Source organism: Polypterus senegalus, chromosome 10 (assembly GCF_016835505.1).
Source record: "Polypterus senegalus isolate Bchr_013 chromosome 10, ASM1683550v1, whole genome shotgun sequence".
In the NCBI taxonomy this organism is placed as follows: Eukaryota; Metazoa; Chordata; class Cladistia; order Polypteriformes; family Polypteridae; genus Polypterus; species Polypterus senegalus.
Genome location: NC_053163.1, coordinates 4,251,441 through 4,272,224, shown reverse-complemented (window position 1 = coordinate 4,272,224; position 20,784 = coordinate 4,251,441). Strand labels below are relative to the sequence as shown.

At 41.8% G+C, this 20,784-nt stretch overlaps 1 protein-coding gene across 1 annotated transcript; it reads left to right on the top strand.

The window, feature by feature from the left end:
• Positions 1-363: 363 nt before the first annotated feature.
• eif3c (eukaryotic translation initiation factor 3, subunit C) lies at positions 364-18,632 on the top strand. The gene is made up of 22 exons (XM_039764944.1): positions 364-494; positions 991-1,095; positions 3,455-3,520; positions 3,612-3,801; positions 3,943-4,068; positions 4,690-4,744; positions 6,329-6,450; positions 6,531-6,655; positions 6,733-6,901; positions 6,985-7,088; positions 9,514-9,655; positions 9,752-9,877; positions 9,962-10,055; positions 10,327-10,517; positions 12,572-12,796; positions 12,885-13,248; positions 13,342-13,501; positions 13,584-13,649; positions 13,742-13,829; positions 18,015-18,180; positions 18,301-18,342; positions 18,442-18,632. Exons 2-22 carry the CDS (start codon positions 995-997, stop codon positions 18,540-18,542), a joined length of 2,823 nt encoding a protein of 940 aa, XP_039620878.1. The 5' UTR covers positions 364-494; positions 991-994; the 3' UTR covers positions 18,543-18,632.
• Positions 18,633-20,784: the final 2,152 nt, after the last annotated feature.

Below are 20,784 nucleotides of genomic sequence, written 5' to 3'. Positions count from 1 at the left end.
TCATGGGGAACACACAAATAATAAACCTTAAACTAGTCTGTTGTAACTTGAACTACTTTAACAGCAGTCGGTGTAAAATGAATGTTCAATATCACAACATATAGATAACAATTAAAAGTGGAAAACCCACATAAAAACAGGAAGATTATCCAAATTCCTCACAGACAAATTTATATCCAGGAGTCTTACCACAGAGCCTCTCCTCTTGCTATGGTGAACCTTTTAACAGAAATACATCTCCCAGAAACCTCTACGCGTGATAGCGGAAACCGAGATGCGTTCTGGTTGTTGCCGTTTGCCATTCTCATACAGTTCTTTGTAATTACGACGAATGCGCGCGTCAGAAAACTACATCTCCCAGAGTGCTTCACGATAGCCGCCCTTTCAAGCCCGTCGCCCAAAGCCGGGAGAGCCACACTATTGTGGCGTTGAGTTTTATTCGCGGTGTTAGCTCATTTTTAAATCCTGGAGTGAACAGACCCTGCAAGAAAAGGGTAAGAACATAGCTTGTGTTTGGGATTATGTATCTGCCGTATAGTTAGCAGTGTTGTGTTGCTTGCAGTGAAGCTTCCTTCCTGCGGTGGACTGGAGGCGAGCGGCTGGAACCGAGTTAGGCCTGACTCAAAAAACGTGTCAGAAAAATAGGGCGCCGTTGTTATTCGTAGTCGGTTAATGCCATATGTTTGTATTACATCCAGCATCTAAACCAAATTTACTTACAATTAGCAAAATATCTGCCAAGCGCCTGTTGCCTTTTTATAACATACTGTAGTAGGTAGTTCTGTTCCTGAATAAAAATAAAAGGGCTTGGGTCAATGATAAAACACAGAAAAAATACAATTCAGCAATTTGTACGTTTAAAGAAGAAACCGTTGAAGACTCTCGTCGCCCTTTACGATTTTATTATGTTCAGCAAATGTTTCTCAGGTAAAGACGTTTCAACTTTAAAAGGATGAGTATATAACATTTAACTGTTTCTTGTCTTGACAGCATAATGTCGCGATTTTTCGCCACCGGCTCTGACAGCGAGTCTGAAGAGACCTCGTCAGGAGATGAAGTCATTCCCAAGCAAGTGGGGACCACCTTCGCTAAGCAGTAAGTTTACAGGGGGCCATCAGACCGGGGGTCGGTCAAGACTGGGGGGACGTTAGTCTTGACGATCTCCTTTTTCTACTTGTCCTTCCCGTCAGCTTCCAGACATTGCATTTTGTTTCGTTATCAATGACTCAGGTCTGTCAGTCCAGTGAAATGTAATCTTGATATTCATCAATTCAGCTTTGTTCCGATTCCCAGATTAACCATCATGACACCCGTTTACTCTTGTAGTACAGCATTGGAGAGCTTTGATGGGTCTTGTAAGTATTTAACATTCGGAAGAAGTTCTGGAATATTGGGCTGGCGAAAATGGACGCAATTTGATATTGTGATTATTTTGACCGAAAATGTGATGTTCAGTACCATAATTAAAATGCAGCACTGCATGGACATGTATATCCATGTTTCCTATATGGAGTACAAAAAATGTTACATTTGCTCATAATAATGAAATGTTGGCAAATGAGACCATTTTTCTCCAAAATTGAACAATTTCATGAAAGGCTGTGCCTCAAAGAAACCTAACCGCCCCCTTTTTGTGTTATATCTACTGTAGTTCACTCTTGAGTTTCCATTGTATATACAGTATGTTCCATGTATTTCATTCACCAACACCTTGAGTACCTTGCTGCCGTCTCTATCGGTGAACGTTATGCTCTCACTTTCTGACAGTTTTGTAAGGAAAGACTGAGCTTCTGATTTACTCCCTCACAGATCACAATGCTTGTGTTTATTATGCACACGTTGTTTTCTGATATCGTTTGTAATGGTGCTAAATTCCGTATTTGCAAAAGTGTCCTTTTTATCTATTCTAATAATCTGAATGACGCATGTAGGTATTTTATTTTTTATCCATTAACATCATAGCAAGTACTGTATTTGTGTCCAGACTGTGTTCTTGCAGCTTTTTTTTATTCCTTATTTCTCTGAGGGTTAGATTGGTGCTTTACACGGTCAACACCAAGGAAGAATCTGTAAAGGGGGTGTTTGAAATTCTGAGGCAGGAGATGGTATTTCAGTGAAAAATGAGACATTTCAGCTACTTTTGCTTTGCTTTCAGTCCCAATGATCAGAGAAGTAACATCTTCCTGTTAAAATTAGGGATTATAAAATCCTCTAGGTTTTTACCACGTACGGACTGTGTGTGTGGCACGGCAGCTGCACTTCCTCAGAAAGGAAAGCGCTCGACAGAGTCGTCGGGACAGCGGAGAGAACAATTGGTTGTACCCTCCCTACTCTGGAACAAATCTACACCTCCCGATGCCGCAAAAAAGCAATAGACATTACCCAGGATTCATCACATCCCGGGCACTGCCTCTTCCAGCTTTTGCCTTCAGGCAAGAGATACAGAGCAATGAAAACCAGGAGAAACCGCCTTAAAAACAGCTTTTATCCAAAAGCAATCATGGCTCTGAACTCCGAATATAAAAGTGCTCCATATCATTCTCCCAAAGTGCAATAAAGACCTTAAATCAACCATTTTGTAAAGTATTTTTATTACTATTCGGTTTGTTATTATTTTCTCTCCTTGTCTTTTTAACTCTTACGCCTCACACTGAGTCGACTGCACCTTCAATTTCGTTGTTCCTTTGTAAAAGTGACAATGACAGTAAATCTCTCTCTCTCTCTTTCTTTAATTTGTATTTTATTACTAAGATTTCCTCAGAAAGTAATATGGTTGTATATTTGACTTCTTTGAATAATCATAGCGGGTTCAAAAATGTAAATGTTTAGTGCAAAGATAATGCACTTTATGTGGAATATCCATTATTGTAACTAGGAAGGTGAGTTCACATGTTAAATAAATAAAAATTCAAACCTAAATTAAAATGGCTTGTAATACAGCTTACACCGTACACATCCATTGGATACTTCACACACGTGTTATATTATGGCTCGTTATGTGTGTTCTGCGTACAGATATTGTATTGCTTAAAGGGTCATTTGGGGCGGGGGACCAAACCGTTTGCAAACAGTCGAGTAACCAGCTAACACTTCTTCTGATCCTCGCTCGATTTTCTTTTTCACGCCCATCACCGCCAGACAAACATGGGCAGAATTGATATAAACACACATAGAAAATGCAGTGGTGTCTGCAGATTTTATTTAATATTCAGAAGAATTTGTGCAAAATCAAATAACCGTTAAACATCAAGATGTTGACCTTTTCTTATTGATTTTTATTAAATCTCAAATCAGATAAAAAAATTATTCAATATATTGCCCAGCCCTGCTTGACACCAACTTTGTTTGAATTCAGTTTGTCTTGCCTGTTACTTCTATATGTGTGTGCGTTTATACTATTTCTGAAAAGATAATGAAACACTGTTCTTATGTTACAATGATCTCTGCCTTGCAGGCCTGTGCTGCTGAGTGATGATGAGGAGGATACGAAACGGGTGGTCCGCAGCACTAAAGATAAGAGGTAAATGAGATAAAAACCAGTGTCCTGCACTTCTCACTCCATTGCCCTTAAATGAGAATTTTTTTTTGGAATTGATTTGTGTGTCTTTCAGGTTTGAGGAACTCACTAACATCATCAAAACTATTCGGAATGCAATGAAAATTCGGGATGTGTCAAAATGTTTGGAGGAGTTTGAGCAGCTCTATAAGGCCTTCCTGAAATCCAAAACCGTCGTGGATAAGGAGGGTGTTCCAACATTTTACATTCGACTGCTGGCAGACCTGGAGGATTACCTCAATGAGGTGAGGGCCTCCTTTTTTTCCTTGCAGAAAATATTGGCCCTCAATCACAAGTTGTGAATACACTTGCAATCGAATGTCTGTCACCACCTGTCTTTCCAGTTTCTCTCATTATGATTTTTCTTTGCTTGTGTCATTTGTCAGCTGTGGGAAGACAAAGAAGGAAAAAAGAAAATGAACAAGAACAATGCCAAGGCACTCAGTACACTGCGGCAAAAAATCCGAAAGTATAATCGAGATTACGAAGCTGAAATTGTGCGCTACAAAGAGGTAAGAGTAGTTTAAGCAGATCATAACCAATTTCTCGCATAGAGACTTTCAGTATTTAGGTAAAACCATGAGTCTGATTTTATGAAGGGAACGGTCACTTGGAATAGCATGTAGCCCGTCCTTTTAGCAGGGCTGTGCATATTATCTTAGAAACCTCTAAATAACGTGCTAATATCTTGCATTACACAATCGAACTGAATTTAACCTTTATTGCCAGGCAACAGAAATATTGAATTTTCATGGTAACAACAAGTGTTTTTGGTTGGGTTCTTATGGTTTAAGATTCTCTGCCATAATATCTTTTTGTCCAATATATGTTTAAATTTATAAAATGAGTCTGAGCCCAGAGTGGCTAGCAAGACATTTTTGAAGCTCAGTTCCGGCAACTGTGTCACTCACACATTCAAACATGTAGAAATTTACCACCAAATAACTGGGTAAGAGTGTCTTGTGAGTAAAAGACGGAGTCAGTGCAACTGTTCTTCACCCTGAACATCTAGTCTGAGTATTGTCTCTGATTACAAACGCGATAAAATCCTCTCAGACATGAGTGGCTGTAGACTTAGAAGGAATAACGCCTATCGTGCTTGGGCCTAACTCTACTTTGTTTATTACCCTCAGAATCCAGAGCAGTCAGCTGATGAGGAAGAGGAACGTGATGAAGATGACTCTGACGGTATGTGTCTGAAAATTACACTGCGGTTGCATTTACTTCAGAGGCAGCAGTGTGTTAATCATAGACACTAGTAACCACTGAAGTGAAAACTCCTCTCAGTTTGATATTTAATTTCTAGGACATTCACAGTATAGTAGTGAAGCCCTAAAAAGTGAAATGGACAATGCAGCAAAGTGCTTTCCATTAACAAGAATACTCTGTGAAGAGGTGATGGGTTTAGAAAGGGCCTGCATGATAGGACAGAATCCAATTTTTACTCTAAAGCAGCTGCTCTCCATTTAGGACTAGTAGATTCACATCCCAGTTAGTTGTAAATAGTGGACAAGCTAGTGACACTGAATATATTCCCAGGCAAGATGAAGTTCAGTCAACCTTGGATGTTGGAAGTCTTAAACAATAATTCTTTTATAGTATAATAGTATGGTTATCCGTGCATTGGCAGAATATCACTTGAACATCACTAGAGTGAACTCCAGGCCCACTAAATTAGCAAAGCTTAAACAAACCTGTCTGAAGGAGTAAATGAGCTTTTTCATCTACACATTGGGGAATAATCCAAAAGCGAACGTCTGAGTGGACAACTGATGAATATAAATTTCTGCTGAGGAGAAAATCATTATCTTTATACATTCATACCATGGTTTATTGCTGTGAGCTTAATTAACAGAGTAGCCATATCCACCAGTATAGTTTTGACTCTTCATGGTTCGTTTATTAAAATTGATGAAATACAAGCTAAAAACCGACTATAAGCTGTAAACTGTTAGCTAAGTTACAAACGTCAATAGACCTGTCTTGCACTACATTGTGTCTCTGATACATAGGGTTTGCTGACTAACAAGCTGCTGTTCTCGTAGAAAAAATGTTAAATGTAGTAGTAGTAATAACCTATTACTTATCAAAAGTAGTCGTAACCGTATCACAAACAATATCAATTTCAATCCATGTGTGAAACTGGAGAACATACTATATCTACTACTAATTATTTGAAAACTCTTTCAAACTCTTGTCCTTTTTTTTTTTTTTTTACTCCGCTACATATTAAAACCTGGTTTACTCTGAAAGGTGCATGGTTGCAATGAAGTGCCGGGCAGCACATGTTTTCCTGTAGCTCTGCCATCAATATTAAAAATATATACCAGATAACTCCACTGCACTGCAGCAGGAGGATCCCACAAACATGAACATATGCTGTAACAGAACAGCAGTTCTTTAATTTCAATATAGTCCAGTTTTCCTGGATTTCAGCAAGATGTTACAATATTAGTTTAACAATAGTTTTCACTAAAGTACTTGCCCTGGGTAAGATGCTTTATTATCTTCAAGTGAGGCTTCAGATGGGAAGAGAGAGAGAGAGAGAGACTCCAATGTGAAGGGCGCTTTTGATGCGCAGTATTGTTACGTTTATAAAAGTGCTGGAAAATCTCAATGCTGATTTAGAAACCATCCCTCCTAGTGGCTTGCAGCTTTCTGCACTTTCAAGTGAAACCACTGTAAGCTGATAAATTATAAAGTTTACCTTCTATGTGCCTGTGGTATGCCACAGTTTGGTGATATAAAGATACTCGTGTATTTTGTCTTCAGAGTCTGATGAAAGTGAGGATGATAAGGAAGATGATGACGACGATGTTGGAATGTCTCCTAGTGCGTTCCTCAAAAAACAACGAGCCGAGCCACCCCTTGACCTAAGAAAGAAGAAAATTGAGGTAATAAAGGAAACCGCTTGGTTTTATGTACAGACAGTAGAATTGTTTGCCAACGTCTAAGGAGTGGTGCTCTTCTGTAGGATGAGGAGGATGAGGAAGACTCGGATGATGATGAAGATTGGGGCTCGGACAGCGATGACTCGGACTCTGAGAGTGATGATGATGAAGGCAAGCATACCTCGTTAGCCTCACGCTTCCTTAAGAAGTAAGTTTCCTCATTTGCTTTTTGTGTGTAGCCATCGGTGGAAGTTGCCTTCCTCACCTTGTCTTCGTCTTTCACAGGACTACCAGTGAGGAGGATAGGCGGCAAATAGAGAAGAAGAAGGAGGACAAAGTAAAGAAAAAGCAGGACCGCAAGCTGAGGAGGGTGGAGGAAGATGACGAGGAGGGCATGGAAGGAGAGGGTGAAGGCGAGTGGAAGAAAGTTGAGGGAGGTGCCCCTCTGGTTAAGGTAAGCTAGGGAATTGTTGAGGGTGGGTGGGTTGTGGACCATCAGTTTGGTGGATCTAATCTTTGCTTGTCCTGTTTTTGTAGGAGAAGCGCAATATGTTTGCAAAGGGAACCGAGATCAACATTCCAGTGGTTCTGAAGAAGCTCAATGAAATCCTGCAGGCCAGAGGGAAAAAGGGGACTGACAGGTAAAGCTGCTGATCATGGAGTAAAAAGTAGTGGTACACGTCAAGTACACTTATGTCCCTGAAGTCTGTTAAATGTTGAGGGTCTCTCCAGACTCCTTACTCTTCACAATCGACTCTTGTTTCCTCCTCTTCCGGCAGAGCTTAATATGCAATTAATGTGCTTATTTTGAGTGGTTACCAAGTTAATGTATAGATATGGGCTTTAATAGTTTACATTTACATTTAAATTTGTGTAAGCAGTCAAGAGTTTTAATCCTGTGAAGTGCGTCATACAGAAAACTTGAAAATGAATTTTTTTTTTGCCATATGTTATGTGCCCTACCCCTTAGGAAAAATGTGCCCTCTTCCTCAATGGTGTTTGTATCTTTCAAACCCCCTAAAGATTAAGGCTGAATGGAATCCTGTGAAGAATCCATTGATCCTAGAGTTCAAGTTCAAAGTTTGTCATGTGCACAGTAAGAAAACACGTTTCCCTGTACAGTGAAATTCTTTCTTTGCTGCCCACACCAAATGCCAAAACCAACATATAAAAATAAACATAAATAATAGGTAGCAGATAAGTAACAGAGGCAGCATAAAGTGTAAAAATGGAAGTATAAAGTGTAATTGTGTAGGTAGGTGTGTGATGGACAAGTCAAATACAGTTGTGTGAAGTAGACAGACTGAGGTGGACCACGGTTATGAACTCCAGTCAGTTATTTAGGAGTCTAATGGCCTTGGGAAAGAGAGAGTTCTTTAGCCTGGAAGGTCCCTGCCTTTCATACTTCTGTATACCTCCTGCCTGAGGGTAGAAGTGTGAACTGTTCGTGTTGGGGGTGGGTGGGGACCCTGAGGATTGAGGCAGTTCTCCTTCGGACTCTGCAGTTGTAGATGCTCTGCTGAGAGGGCAGTGGGGTCCTGGTGATCTTCTCAGCAGTCTTTACCACTTTCTACAGGCGTTTGTGGTCCTTAGCAGTAGTGTTGCTGAACCACGCAGTGATGCAGCTGGTCAAGATGCTCTCAGCAATGCAGCTATAAAAGTTGCAGAGGTTCTTGGTCGACATACCAAACTTCCTCAGCCTCCTCAGAAAGTCCAGCTGGTGTTGAGCCCTCTTGACCAGCTGTGTGGTGTTAAGTGTCCAAGTGAGGTCCTCACTGATGTAGACGCCCAGGTATTTAATGCTGATCACCCTCTCCACTTCAAGCCCTCAGATTAACAGTGGCTCGTGAGGTCTCCTCTCCTTCGTCACGTCCACTATGATCTCCTTTGTCTCGTCTGTGTTGAGGGTGAGGTTGTTGTCCTCACACCGTGATTCCAGACTATCCACCTCCCTCCTGTAGGCCGCCTCATCCCCACCAGTGATACGTCCTGTCACTGCGGTGTCGTCTTTGAACTTTAGGATGATGTTCTCTTTTGGCGCTTTTCCACTGCATAGTACGGCACTGCACGGTTCAGTACAGCTCACCTTGGTTCGGCTCAGTTCGGCTCGGTTTGCGTTTCGACTGCAGTTTAGTACCGCTTTAGAGTGGGCGGGATTATTCACGTGTCGTTATAGTTGCGCCGCCTCTACTGCCATGACATCATCGTAAACGCGCCACAAGCGACCTCCTGAAAAACTTTTCATTCCGCGTCGCCCCTCCAGCTCTCGCTGGATCCGCCTCGGCTACCAACGAGGAACGTCTGTACTTCCTCAATAGACCACGAAACAGCCATTTTTGGTTAAAACAAAATAGTGCGTCCGAACCTTCGCTGGCTGTGCTAAAAATCTAGCGGGTCTGCTGTGTCTCGTGTCGCAAGTTCAGTGACGCAGTAATGACGATTTTCTTCGGCCAAACAGTGATCAGCAGAGTTTACACGTCACGTTTTGGTAACGGTTCGGCGTGCTTGGAACCTCGGCTGAGGTGGTACTAAAAAAAGGACCAGCTACCAGGTACTGTTCCCAGTGGAAAACCCTCCAAAAGTGAGCTGAACTGAACTGTGTCGTGCCGTACTATGCAGTGGAAAAGCGCCATTTGTGGGAGGCGACACAGTCGTGGGTGAACAAGGGTGTATGTAGAGGATGGGGCTGAGGACGCATCCCTGTGGGGTGCCTGTGTTTGTGATAATGGTGGCTGAAATCCTATTACCAATCCTGACAGACTGATAAGAGCAAAAGACTAGTCCCAGTCTGTCCTATACATACACACACACACGCATACATTTTTGATTGGAGTTGACATTTGTTTCTTTTGTGTTCCCATCATTGTCCAAAAGCTGTGGTGGGTTTTGTAATCTGCAACTCAAAACCCAACCATTCACTTACAGTTTGTGTTCTCGTCTTTTTATACGTTTGAGTCTGCCCTTTTTAAGGTTCAGTGTAAATAGTTCCTGATTCCAGAACTTCAGTCACACAGACGTCTTACTTCATGGCGGGTTAAAAGCCATGTGTCTTATTTTGTTTTTCAGAGCTGCTCAGATTGAACTCCTTCATTGCCTTTCAGCCATTGCTGCAGAGAACAATCTTGGGGAGGGAATTCTGGTTAAAATCAAGTTTAACATCATTGCCTCTCTTTATGACTACAATCCCAACCTGGCAGCATACATGAAGGTAGAGATTCTGTGCTGTATGTGCGTCTATCAGTGAGAGAAGGTTAGGGGCAGCTGTAACGCCACACTAATTTGCAACCTACTTCTTGTTACTTAGCCGGAAATGTGGGGGAAATGCCTGGACTGCATCAATGAACTGCTGGACATCCTCTTTGAGAACTCCAACATCTTCATTGGTGAGAACATTGCTGAGGACAGTGAGAGTCTTGCCGTTTCTGATCAAGTAAGTCTAATACCACACCCGAGTTATTCCTGCAGCCTCCACTAGTCTGCTGGTTAACCTCAACCTTTTCCACTAATTCTACAGCCATTCAGAGTTCGGGGATGTATTCTAACCCTTATGGAAAGGATGGATGAAGAATTCACAAAAATAATGCAGAACACTGACCCTCATTCTCAAGGTGAGACCTTCTGAGTTGTATATCATTGTAAACTATACTACAGGAGAGTTGCACAAAGCAGTCTGCAACCCTTTTTATTGCCAGTAATTTATTATATACTGTAAAAGCGTATACACATGTAGTATAACAAGATGTTCAACCATTCATCAGTGAGAAGAGAGCATATTTCCTCTTATTTACAACAGAATAAATAAATAAAGGTAAAAAGTTGATGTAAATTGACTTGGAGTTCATTTATGCAGTCTTGTCACTGTCACTTCCTCCCCCTCAGAGTATGTGGACAACCTGAAGGACGAATCTCGGGTCTGTCAAATAATTGACAGGCTAGTCAAGTACATGGACCAGAAGGGGAGCACAGAGGAGATTTGCCGAGTCTACCTACGCCGCATCATGCATACATATTACAAGTTTGACTACAAAGCACACAACAGGGCCCTTGCTGGCCAGAAGGGGGAGTCCAAGGTATGTCAATGGAGTCTCACATGGTGACGCAGTAATAGACAGTGGACCTTTTATAAACACTTTACCATGTGAATTCAGGAAGGTAACGGTATTCATTCATATATAGTCAATTGATAAAAAGTGCAGTATTGAAATTTTTAAACCTTCAGTGTTACAGGCAGTACATTATTCATTTAATTTTTTTTAATTGATATTCACATGGCAAAGCTCCGTTTTCAGCAGCCTTTTCTTCGGTGTTGTAATGGTCAGCTCCTTTAGCTGTTTCATTTTGGCCATTTTTGAACCCAGAAGTAAAATGCTAGTAGGATGTGAACCAGAATAACAGGTTTCAGTTGTTCAACTTCATAGGTTTCTGTGATAACCGACTAGCATTTACACATGACTCATTAAACCTGATTTCATGTTATGTGACTTCTTGTCTTGGGGTATGTCAGATTTGCTGGCTTCGGTGGGTTATTGTGTTGCTGCCCATGTCACATTTGCTGACTGGGTGGTGACCTACAAGAGCAGTTGTGCTGGTCCCTTTTTTTTTTTTTATTTATTATTTTTGATATCCAGTAGTGTGCTGCCTGATGGAACCAGTGCTGTATGAAAGGTTAACGGCTACAACAAGCTCAGTTTCAGTGTCTGCCCCCCACCCCATCCACCTCAGAATATTCTATGTACAACACAGTGCATAAATTCAAACTTGTGAGGTCAAAAACAACCACATTCCTTATTATTCCTTCTTATATTTTATGCATTTTATTTCTGGAGGAGCGTTGTTTGCTTGTCAGCTCTCTGTCACACTGAGCCCTGCCCCTCCAATCAAACGGGCCCAATTTTGTGTTTGGTTGTATCGGAGCCAGTTGCAGACTATAAGAGAGTTGGAGTAAGCTGATGGGTATATCGCAATAGGTGACCGGTTTCACGGGCTGCCTACTGCCTCTGACACGCCAGGGTTATATAAATGAATGCTACGTTTGATAGTTGCTAGAAAAGTTGCATATTGTGACGTGGCCTTGAAGAGAAGCTAATGGTGTCGAAAGAGTGGCTGCTGTAAATGGGACTTTGCAGTGATGTGTGAAGAATAACTTAAAAATCAAATCATTCCAGACAGTAATGGCTGTTGCAACGTTATGAATGTCTTGGTTGTATTTTTTTTTTAAGTCAATTTAAATGTGTCTTGATTAAAAATTAGAATTTCTATCAAAAACTTGAACGTTTTGGGTGTCTGCAAACGTTTTTACTGAGAGTGCAACATACAGCATGCCATACATCAACATATATCCCTTGTCAGTATGTATTGCTATATTTTATATTGTGAGTCATACGTATTTATTGTAAGGTGCTATGTGATGGTCTGGTTCAAGAGGCTCTCCGGGCACAACAGGGAACATGCAGCTAACCAAGACCGTCACATGCTGTATTAGTAGGAGCCACCAGTGAACAATAAGCAGTGTCACATTGGTAGAAATTGAAGTTACAGATTCATGTCTTATACATATTGTCCTTTGCTAAAAAGGGACCTCTTTGATTCAAAAAGGACAAGTATACGGTGTATACCATGTTAAAGTTTAGATGCACGCTCCAGAAAACGCATATTGGAAGAATTCTTGCCTGATCGTCTTTAACTGAGATTCAGCTAGTTTTTAGAAACTGCAGAAAAAGTCTGCGTTTTAAGTTTGTAGTATTCTAGACAAATTGCATGTATGTACTGTATGTATGATTTTTGCCCCATTTAGGATTATTTCTGGCACACTGCATTCACTCAGAAACTTGTACACACCAAGAGAACAAGATTAACCCTTGCAATCTCACGATAAAAGAATTTTAATTCCTCTAGAACAACCTGCTCTACAAAGCGGGCAGATTTATTTACTGGTGGGCTGTGTGTTTTGAGGTCCTCGTTATTTTGTCTTGTCTTGCATGTGTAGCTGTATCATTGTGGATTTTATCTTGATTTGCTAATTAAGGCGTTATAGTTGTACCTGTAGATCATCCTGTGGGATTCAGTTATGCCGGATGTTTAATTGAGGTGTTCTCTTGCTTTTCTCCCATCCCCACCACTACAGTCAGAACAGGACCAGGCGGAGAATGAAGGGGAGGACAGTTCTATTCTGATGGACAGGCTCTGCAAGTTCATCTATGCCAAAGACCGTACAGATCGAATCCGCACCTGTGCCATCTTGTGTCACATATATCATCATGCTCTGCACAACCGTTGGTACCAGGCCCGAGACTTAATGCTAATGTCTCACCTGCAGGACAATATTCAGCATGCTGACCCACCTGTCCAGGTGGGTAAAGGGTCGTAGTGGGGAGGGGTGGTTGGTATGTGAAATGAACAAGTAGCCAGCACTAACTCCCAGTTTCTTGTTCTTGCAGATACTATATAATCGCACCATGGTACAACTGGGCATCTGTGCCTTTCGACAGGGCATGATCAAGGATGCCCACAATGCTCTGTTGGACATCCAGTCCAGTGGACGTGCCAAAGAACTGCTGGGCCAAGGCCTCTTGATGCGCAACATGCAGGAGAGAAACCCAGAGCAGGAGAAGATTGAAAAGCGGCGTCAGGTGCCCTTCCATATGCACATCAACCTAGAACTGCTAGAATGCGTCTATTTGGTGTCTGCGATGTTACTGGAGATCCCTTATATGGCCGCTCATGAGTTTGATGCTCGACGCCGTATGATCAGCAAGCAGTTCCACCACCAGCTGCGAGTTGGCGAGCGCCAGCCTCTGCTCGGTGAGTTATCGGCCTAGTGTCAAGTCAGGTTTGGTGGCTTCATGAGCACTAGGTGCCCATAACAATTCTGTTCTCCCCCAAATTCTTTCTCAGGACCCCCAGAAAGCATGAGGGAACATGTCGTAGCTGCTTCTAAGGCAATGAAAATGGGTGACTGGAAGATCTGCCACTCTTACATCATCAACGAAAAAATGAACGGCAAAGTATGGGACCTCTTCCCTGAGGCACAGCGTGTCCGTGAGATGCTGGTCAGGTAGGTGTCCACATCCTAATCTCATGAGAAGCTATCTGTTTCTTAGTTCCTGAGCGTCATCCTTTTCTTTCTGTTTCTGCAGAAAGATCCAGGAAGAATCTCTACGTACCTATCTCTTCACCTACAGCAGTGTCTATGATTCCATAAGGTAAATGGGGGCCATGAACCGTTGAAACTAGCACTGGGAAGTGTGCCCACTAGGAGGGTCTAATATGTTTGAATTTCTTTTGTTCTGTGCAGTATGGAGATATTGGCAGACATGTTCCATCTGGAGCTACACACCGTGCACAGCATCATCAGCAAGATGATCATCAATGAGGAGCTCATGGTATGGAAATTCCTTGTTAGTTTGTGACCCCTTCAGAGCTTGTAGTTCTGCTTCAGCCCTTGTCACATTATATTACTTTTCTATCAAGTTTTCAGTTGTAGCCATCAGTTACATAATTTTAAGTCAGGAACAGTCACGGCACGTCACCATAACCACCTGTGACACTCCCAGCGACTCGGTCCAGCGTTCTGAGAAAATCAAACAAGTTTTATTTATTTTTTCTTAAGGTGTGGTGGTAGACTAATTGCAGATATCTAATTGTGTAAATTGGTAGACTGCAGTTGTCATGTTTGACATCCCCTCCAACTAGAAGTTGTCTAATGACATAAGCCTTGCTGGACGCTTAATGCCCATTTATACTTTTTGTGGGTTTTGTGATATTCATGTTGTGAGTAGTCGCGTTGCATGGACATGTGCATTTGAAACCGTGTGCCTTTTACATTGTGTGACCCCAACCCCCCATGGTCCAGAGTGTACACATTCACTGCACATGTGCAAGACAAAACCTGGACACATTCAAAGGGAGGCCCTGCTAACATCTTTGTGTTATAAGTGGCACAGCGTGTGTGTCCTCTGTCTGCACCGGTTTAGTTTTGGAATTTCAACTCACCTTTACCTGTTAGGGTTGTGGTAGGCGATTAAAGCCCGAAGGCAAACGCATGGGGGTACACATGCTCTTCCTGTAATTTATTTTAAGGAATACACCCATCCTATTAATTTTTTATTCAGCCTAAAACATCTCTTAAATCTGTCTTAAATCTTTCCAATTTTTAAGGTTTCCCTATATCTATACTAATAAAAGGCAAAGCCCTCACTCACTGACTCATCACTAATTCTCCAACTTCCCGTCTAGGTAGAAGGCTGACATTTGGCAGGCTCATTCCTTACAGCTTACTTACAAAAGTTAAGCAGGTTTCATTTCGAAATTCTACACGTAACGGTCGATTACGTCCACCATGTTGAACTTTCTTATGGCTCCATCTTCACGAAATTTGGTAGGCGGCTTCCCTATGCTAACCGAAACTGATGTACGTACTTATTTCGGTGGTATGATGCCACTGTCGGCCGCCATATTGAACTTTTCAACGGTCTTTGTTACTTATGGGCCCATCTTCAAGAAATTTGGTACGTGGGTTCCCAACGCTAACTGAATCCTACTTACGTACATATACGTCCATAGCCAGCAGCTCGGTCACCGTGTGAGGCGGCATTGGGTACCCATCCCAACGCCTCCCACATTGTTGGCTGCCTGCCTATATAAGGCTGTCCGTTGCTCAGGTCTCTACACGTCTCCCTGCTGATATCTACAGCCTTTTTATTTAATCCACTGCTTTTCTGCTGTTTTATTGTTCATTTATTACGATTATAGTTATTGTGTAGGTATTTTAGACTCACTTTACATTGTTCAGGTACCCATTTCCTTTATCATTCCAACCGTACCCCCATTAACATGTCTATCAAGGTGATCACTATCGATCAAAGAACTGTCACTTACCGAGTGGTTTCCATGCCCGGAGATGGCACCTGCCTTTTCCATTCTCTGTGTTACATATTGCACGGCCATATCAGGCTCACTCTTGATATCCATTGTGTCTTATGTGTTGAATGACTGGGACACGTTCAAGGTGTGGACTGATGACGTACAGGAGATAATTAGACTACACAGGAGCACTAGAAGAGTGAAATGCTTAAGCCCTTCACCTATGGTTCTGCATGTGAGTTGATGGCTGCCGCTGAATTGTTCGGTTGTCGCTTTCAAGTGTACCGAAATGGCCAAATATTTTACACCTTTCGACAACCGCCAATGCCTCTTAACCATCATAGATTGACAGGTGACGATTTGAGTAGTGGACACTTTGATGTTTATGAATGTTTAAACTCTCAAAAGCTGGATGTGATTTTATCGATGAAACCGGTTGTGTGCTTACAATGCTTGACAGATGCCGAATGTCACTTCAACACAAGTCCTACAAATGCTGTCGTCATTGAAACAAACCATGAAACTCAAACCGATTAGGACAGCAGCAATCCAAGCTGTGAGATTTGAGAGAAGATTACTGTTCACATGGCCGACTGTACGTTACATGCTCAAGAGTAAGCTCAGCGCACAGCTCGGTCAGATTACAACCGGAGGGCCGAACTGACAACGTGGCATACAAAGAGATCCTTAACAAATAATTATTGGTATATTTTCCATCAGTTTAAAAAGGTTTGCCTTTCTTCTTAATAAAAATTTTAAGGCAGTACTTCGCCACTGCAAAGCGCGGGTATTTTGCTAGTCTATAATATTTTAAATCATGTGTTCAACATTATTGATGCCTTGTTAGGGGTTAAAAATTTAGTGCCCCCTACTGGTCAAATTTTAACATCACCTCAAATTACAATATAAATGGATATTATAAACCCTATTCACAATGGATGTTGGGAGGACACTATAAACAGGTCCAAAGGCTACTCATAAGGTGGTAAAATTATATTCTGTAAATACAATACAATCATATATCTTTATCCAATTAGAAATAGATTTTACCATCAAATCCCCATTCTGTATTCTCCCTGGAGCTATTTATCAGGATTCCAATAAGAAAAAACAAAAATAAAAACAAATAATAGACAATCAAACACCACAAGAAACAAAATCTTAACATCAGGTAATCAGTAATAAAATTATTTTTACTTCACGGCCCTATTAAGATAAAGACAAAAACAAAGGATAGACAATCAGAAAGAACATATACCGTAGATCCCGAAATACAAGCCGACCCGGTATATTAGCCGACCCCCTTCTCTACCTACTAAATTACATGTATTTGCCGATGACCGGTATTTAAGCCGACCCTTCTCCAAGCAAAATTTTCTAAATTTCCTTAAAAGTGTTTCTTCGGGTATATTTATAATGTTTATCGGCGAGAATTTGAGACTGCCGGCATTTTTGATGGAAACCAGGAAGTGATTGCGGAGAAGTTTAGTAAAATGAAACCTTCGTGTTGAAACTATATACGCAAATACGGCACATCGGCGGGTGGATTTCCAGAGACTCGTTATAAATTTGATTAACTTAAATACGCAATACAGTGGACCCTTGACTTACGAACTTAATTCATTCACAAAGGCTAACCCATAATGCGTTCTGAACCTCCCACTGCAACACTTACTTAACCTTTTCATAATAAAGAAGGGTTATATAATGTGCATAATTTACCAAAACACCAATAATTTTTCTAATGTAGTAACCAAAAAGTTATAAAAAGTGCCAAGCCTACTTCAATTAAGCTAGGAGCATGGCGGCGCTCATGGTCGCAGCGGCTCAGGGCTCTCCTTTTCAGTGCACTTTTTTTTTTGTTGTTTTTGTACTTATTTTTTTTATTTTTTTTTTTTTTGTCCTTGTTTGTCCACGATCGGTTCGTGATGCGTATAGTGACAATAAAAGGAATTCTATTCTAGAAAAAATTTCATACTGTACTCACCATTTAATTTGACATCATTGGGCTGCAGGAAGGGAGGAGATACAGTATTTCCACACAATGTCCATCTTTGTTTCGATTGCGATCGCTTTCTTTTACCTTCTCTTCCTTCCTTAGCAATTATGTGTCTTGCTTGCATGGTCTTAATGAATCATATATATATATATATATATATATATATATATATATATATATATATATATATATATATATATATATTCATTTTAAACTTCCCGATAATTTATTATGAATTTTATTAATAAAATCAACAACTGAAACACTTTTTTGAATAAATTCTTGATTTAATTTAAAGTACCGGCATGCAAAGTTACTTCTTCATCTGAAAGATGCCTCTGTGGTTTCGTCATTATTTACTTCCGTATTCATCGGCAAAACCGGCATTGCGCTGGAAATCTTGAATCAGAAACGATACTCGTTGTATAAACCGACCCCCAAACTCCAAGCCAAAAATCTAGGACGAAATTCTCGGCTTATATAACGGGATCTACGGTAACAGAATCTTAACATCAGGAGCCTGAGCAATAAAACTGTTTTCACCTCAGGACCAAATTCCACAAATGTCGAGATCCATGAACACCACCAAACAAAACAATACCTTTACCTGTTAGGGGTGTGCATATCCTACAGCAACTTTAATGCTGGACTTTGTAATCCAAGGAGTTTTTTTCCCCTCTCCATGATTGTCCTCTTCTGCTTGTAGGCCTCCCTGGACCAGCCCACTCAGACCGTCGTCATGCACCGCACGGAGCCCACGTCACTGCAGAACATGGCCTTACAGCTGGCTGAGAAGCTCGGTGGGCTTGTGGAGAACAACGAGCGAGTGTTTGACCTCAAGCAGGGCATCTATGGAGGATACTTCAGCAGGGGTAGGTCATGGTCCTCAAAAGAAGGGCAGCCCATTGGTTTGTGAACATGCAGCTCAGAACTTGGGTTTGGGTAAAATGTGAGGCCAGCCTGCTAATGGTGTTCAATACTCTCCTTCTCAGATCAAAAAGGAGGCTATCAGCAGAAGCAGTCGTACCAGAGAGGTGAGTCCTTGGTAGTGCCCACCTCGCCATATTTCTTGATGTTCTATTGTCTTCCCTGCTTAAGAACTTTTGTTTTAATGGGATTTGTTTTGCCTGCAGATCAAAAAGGTGGCTACCAGCAGAAGCAGGGCTACCAGAGAGACTACCAGCGCGACTACCAGAGAGACTACCAGCGAGACTACCAGCGTAGTTACAGATAAATCTTACCGAGTGGCTACCGGGGCGTGAGCAGATCTTCTTTCACCTTTCACAGAGTGTTGCTTTCACTATTAATAAAAGATGTGACGACATCGCAGTTGCCTTTGTTTTGTTTGTTTGGATGCTCTTAGAAGAGCAACTGCCATTGTGCTGAGCTTCACCAAACCAATGAGGTAACTGCCACCCCATTCAAATAAAAGAAGGGTTGAGCTGGCATTATGTGGCAGACCTTCCAGTATAAAGTGAATCCCCCACCCCCCATTGACTCCGTATGGGCATCTTATCAGTCTCTGCTTTGACCACCTGCTTGGTTCTCAGGCCTCTGTGCCCACATCCCATCCCCCTCATTCCCCTCTGCTGGATTTGTCACAGATGCGGGTGACGCCAGCTTTGGGAACAAAGGTTAAAGGCAGGCTGCTTCTGTGAGTTCAGCTTTGGCAAGAAATAACTTCAATGGGATCTTCAGCAATGGCATGAGGGGCAGCCATGATTATGATTTGTTACTGGACTTCCCTGTAAAGTGCCTGGAGTCGTTCCTGCTGTGAGTGGCACTATGCAATGCCAACATACATCCTGTTTTTGTGTTTGTGCATTTTTAAGCTGCTCATCCAGCTTAGGGTTACAATTCATAGGTGCTCAACCTGGTAACAGCTGGCATGAGACACGAACAAGGCCTAGACAGCCCACCACAGGGTAGACTCGCACATTGAAAGTTCCCAATTCTAATGTAAATGACATTTAGCTTTGCCTGGCGAGGGTCCACCCTGAAGTTTATTATGGCACATAGTGGGAAATACACAGATGGTCCCATGACAACTGAGACAAGCTGTGGTTCCACTTGAAGACCCCCTCGCTTTGTCATTTGGGGGTGAACCCAGGGACTGTAGTTTGGCCTCCTGTGCCCACCAGCTCTCTCTTTTAGGTCACTACACAGACCTCTTTTATGAAGGTGCGGAATGGGATGTGTGAACTTGACTCTCGCTTCACCAATGTGATCCGCTTCTGTGTGCAAAACTGGCTGCTCCACTACTTGGTTGGTCGGCATCAAGACTCCAGGGTGCGTAAAGACCTCCATCTTGAGCAGCTCCTCGGCCCTGAGCTATAGGAGGAGTCGGGTACTGTTTTACACCAGAGGACTATGATGCCAGATTTTGAGGTGCCGATTCTTGTCCTCCCAATATCAACTTTGGTAATGAACGGCTCCAGTGTACACCAGAAGACCCAGTCTGATGGCCAGTGCATCTTCTACAAACTGGAAACTCTCCAGACTTCAGTTGGCCCTTGGTACCCTGCCCATGAAAATCATTAAACAGGCTTGACGTAGCGTAGTGTAGTAATAGTGATCTAATTAACCTTTAAACAATAAGGTATGCGTTATGAAGGGTAATGTTTAATGCCACATTCTCAGGGCCCGATGTCTTGTAGCGATTGGTTGTTTTAACTTAATAGAATACAATTTAACCAGCTGAGCAAAATGGCCGTCTACTAAAACGGACTTAATGTTACATTGATAGGTCCATCTGCTTCGATTGTGTCGGGCGTTTACGAGCCTCTGTTTACCAGATAGGCCTTACATCCCTCCAGCCTTGTTGTGGATGGCAGCCGATGTGACACTCAAACAACATGGCCATACGCCGCAGGGTTTACTGTAATCTTACACTGGCCCCTTGCCTTTATTTATTGGACATTCCCACCCTCTTGTGGACACGATGCATTTTAGTACTGCAAATGTTTGTGATGCGCCATCTGTTGGAAAGAAAAACGCAATGCATTTTATTACTACAAATGTTTATGTGCCATATGTTGGAGCGAAAAATTCAATGCATTTTCTTACCATGAATGTTTGTGATGCACCATCTGTTGGAAAGAAAGGTGCAATGCATTTGATTACTTCAAATGTTTGTCATGTGCCGTCTGATGGAATGAAACAGGCAATAGATTTATTTTTTGTTACTAGGAACATTAATCATGTGTCTTCTGTTAGAATGAAAAATGCAAAGCATATTATTACTATGGACATTTCTGATGCACCATGTGTTGGAATGAAAAAAAAATGCAATGCATTTTATTACTGCAGCTGTTTGTGATGTGCCATTTTGAAATGAAAAATGACAAATGTTTGTGATGAGCCATCTGTTGGAATGAAAAGGGCAATGCATTTTATCACTACAAATGTTTGAGGCGCCATGTGTTGGAATGCAAAATGCATTTGATTACTGCATGCATTCCAACATGTGTTCCAAT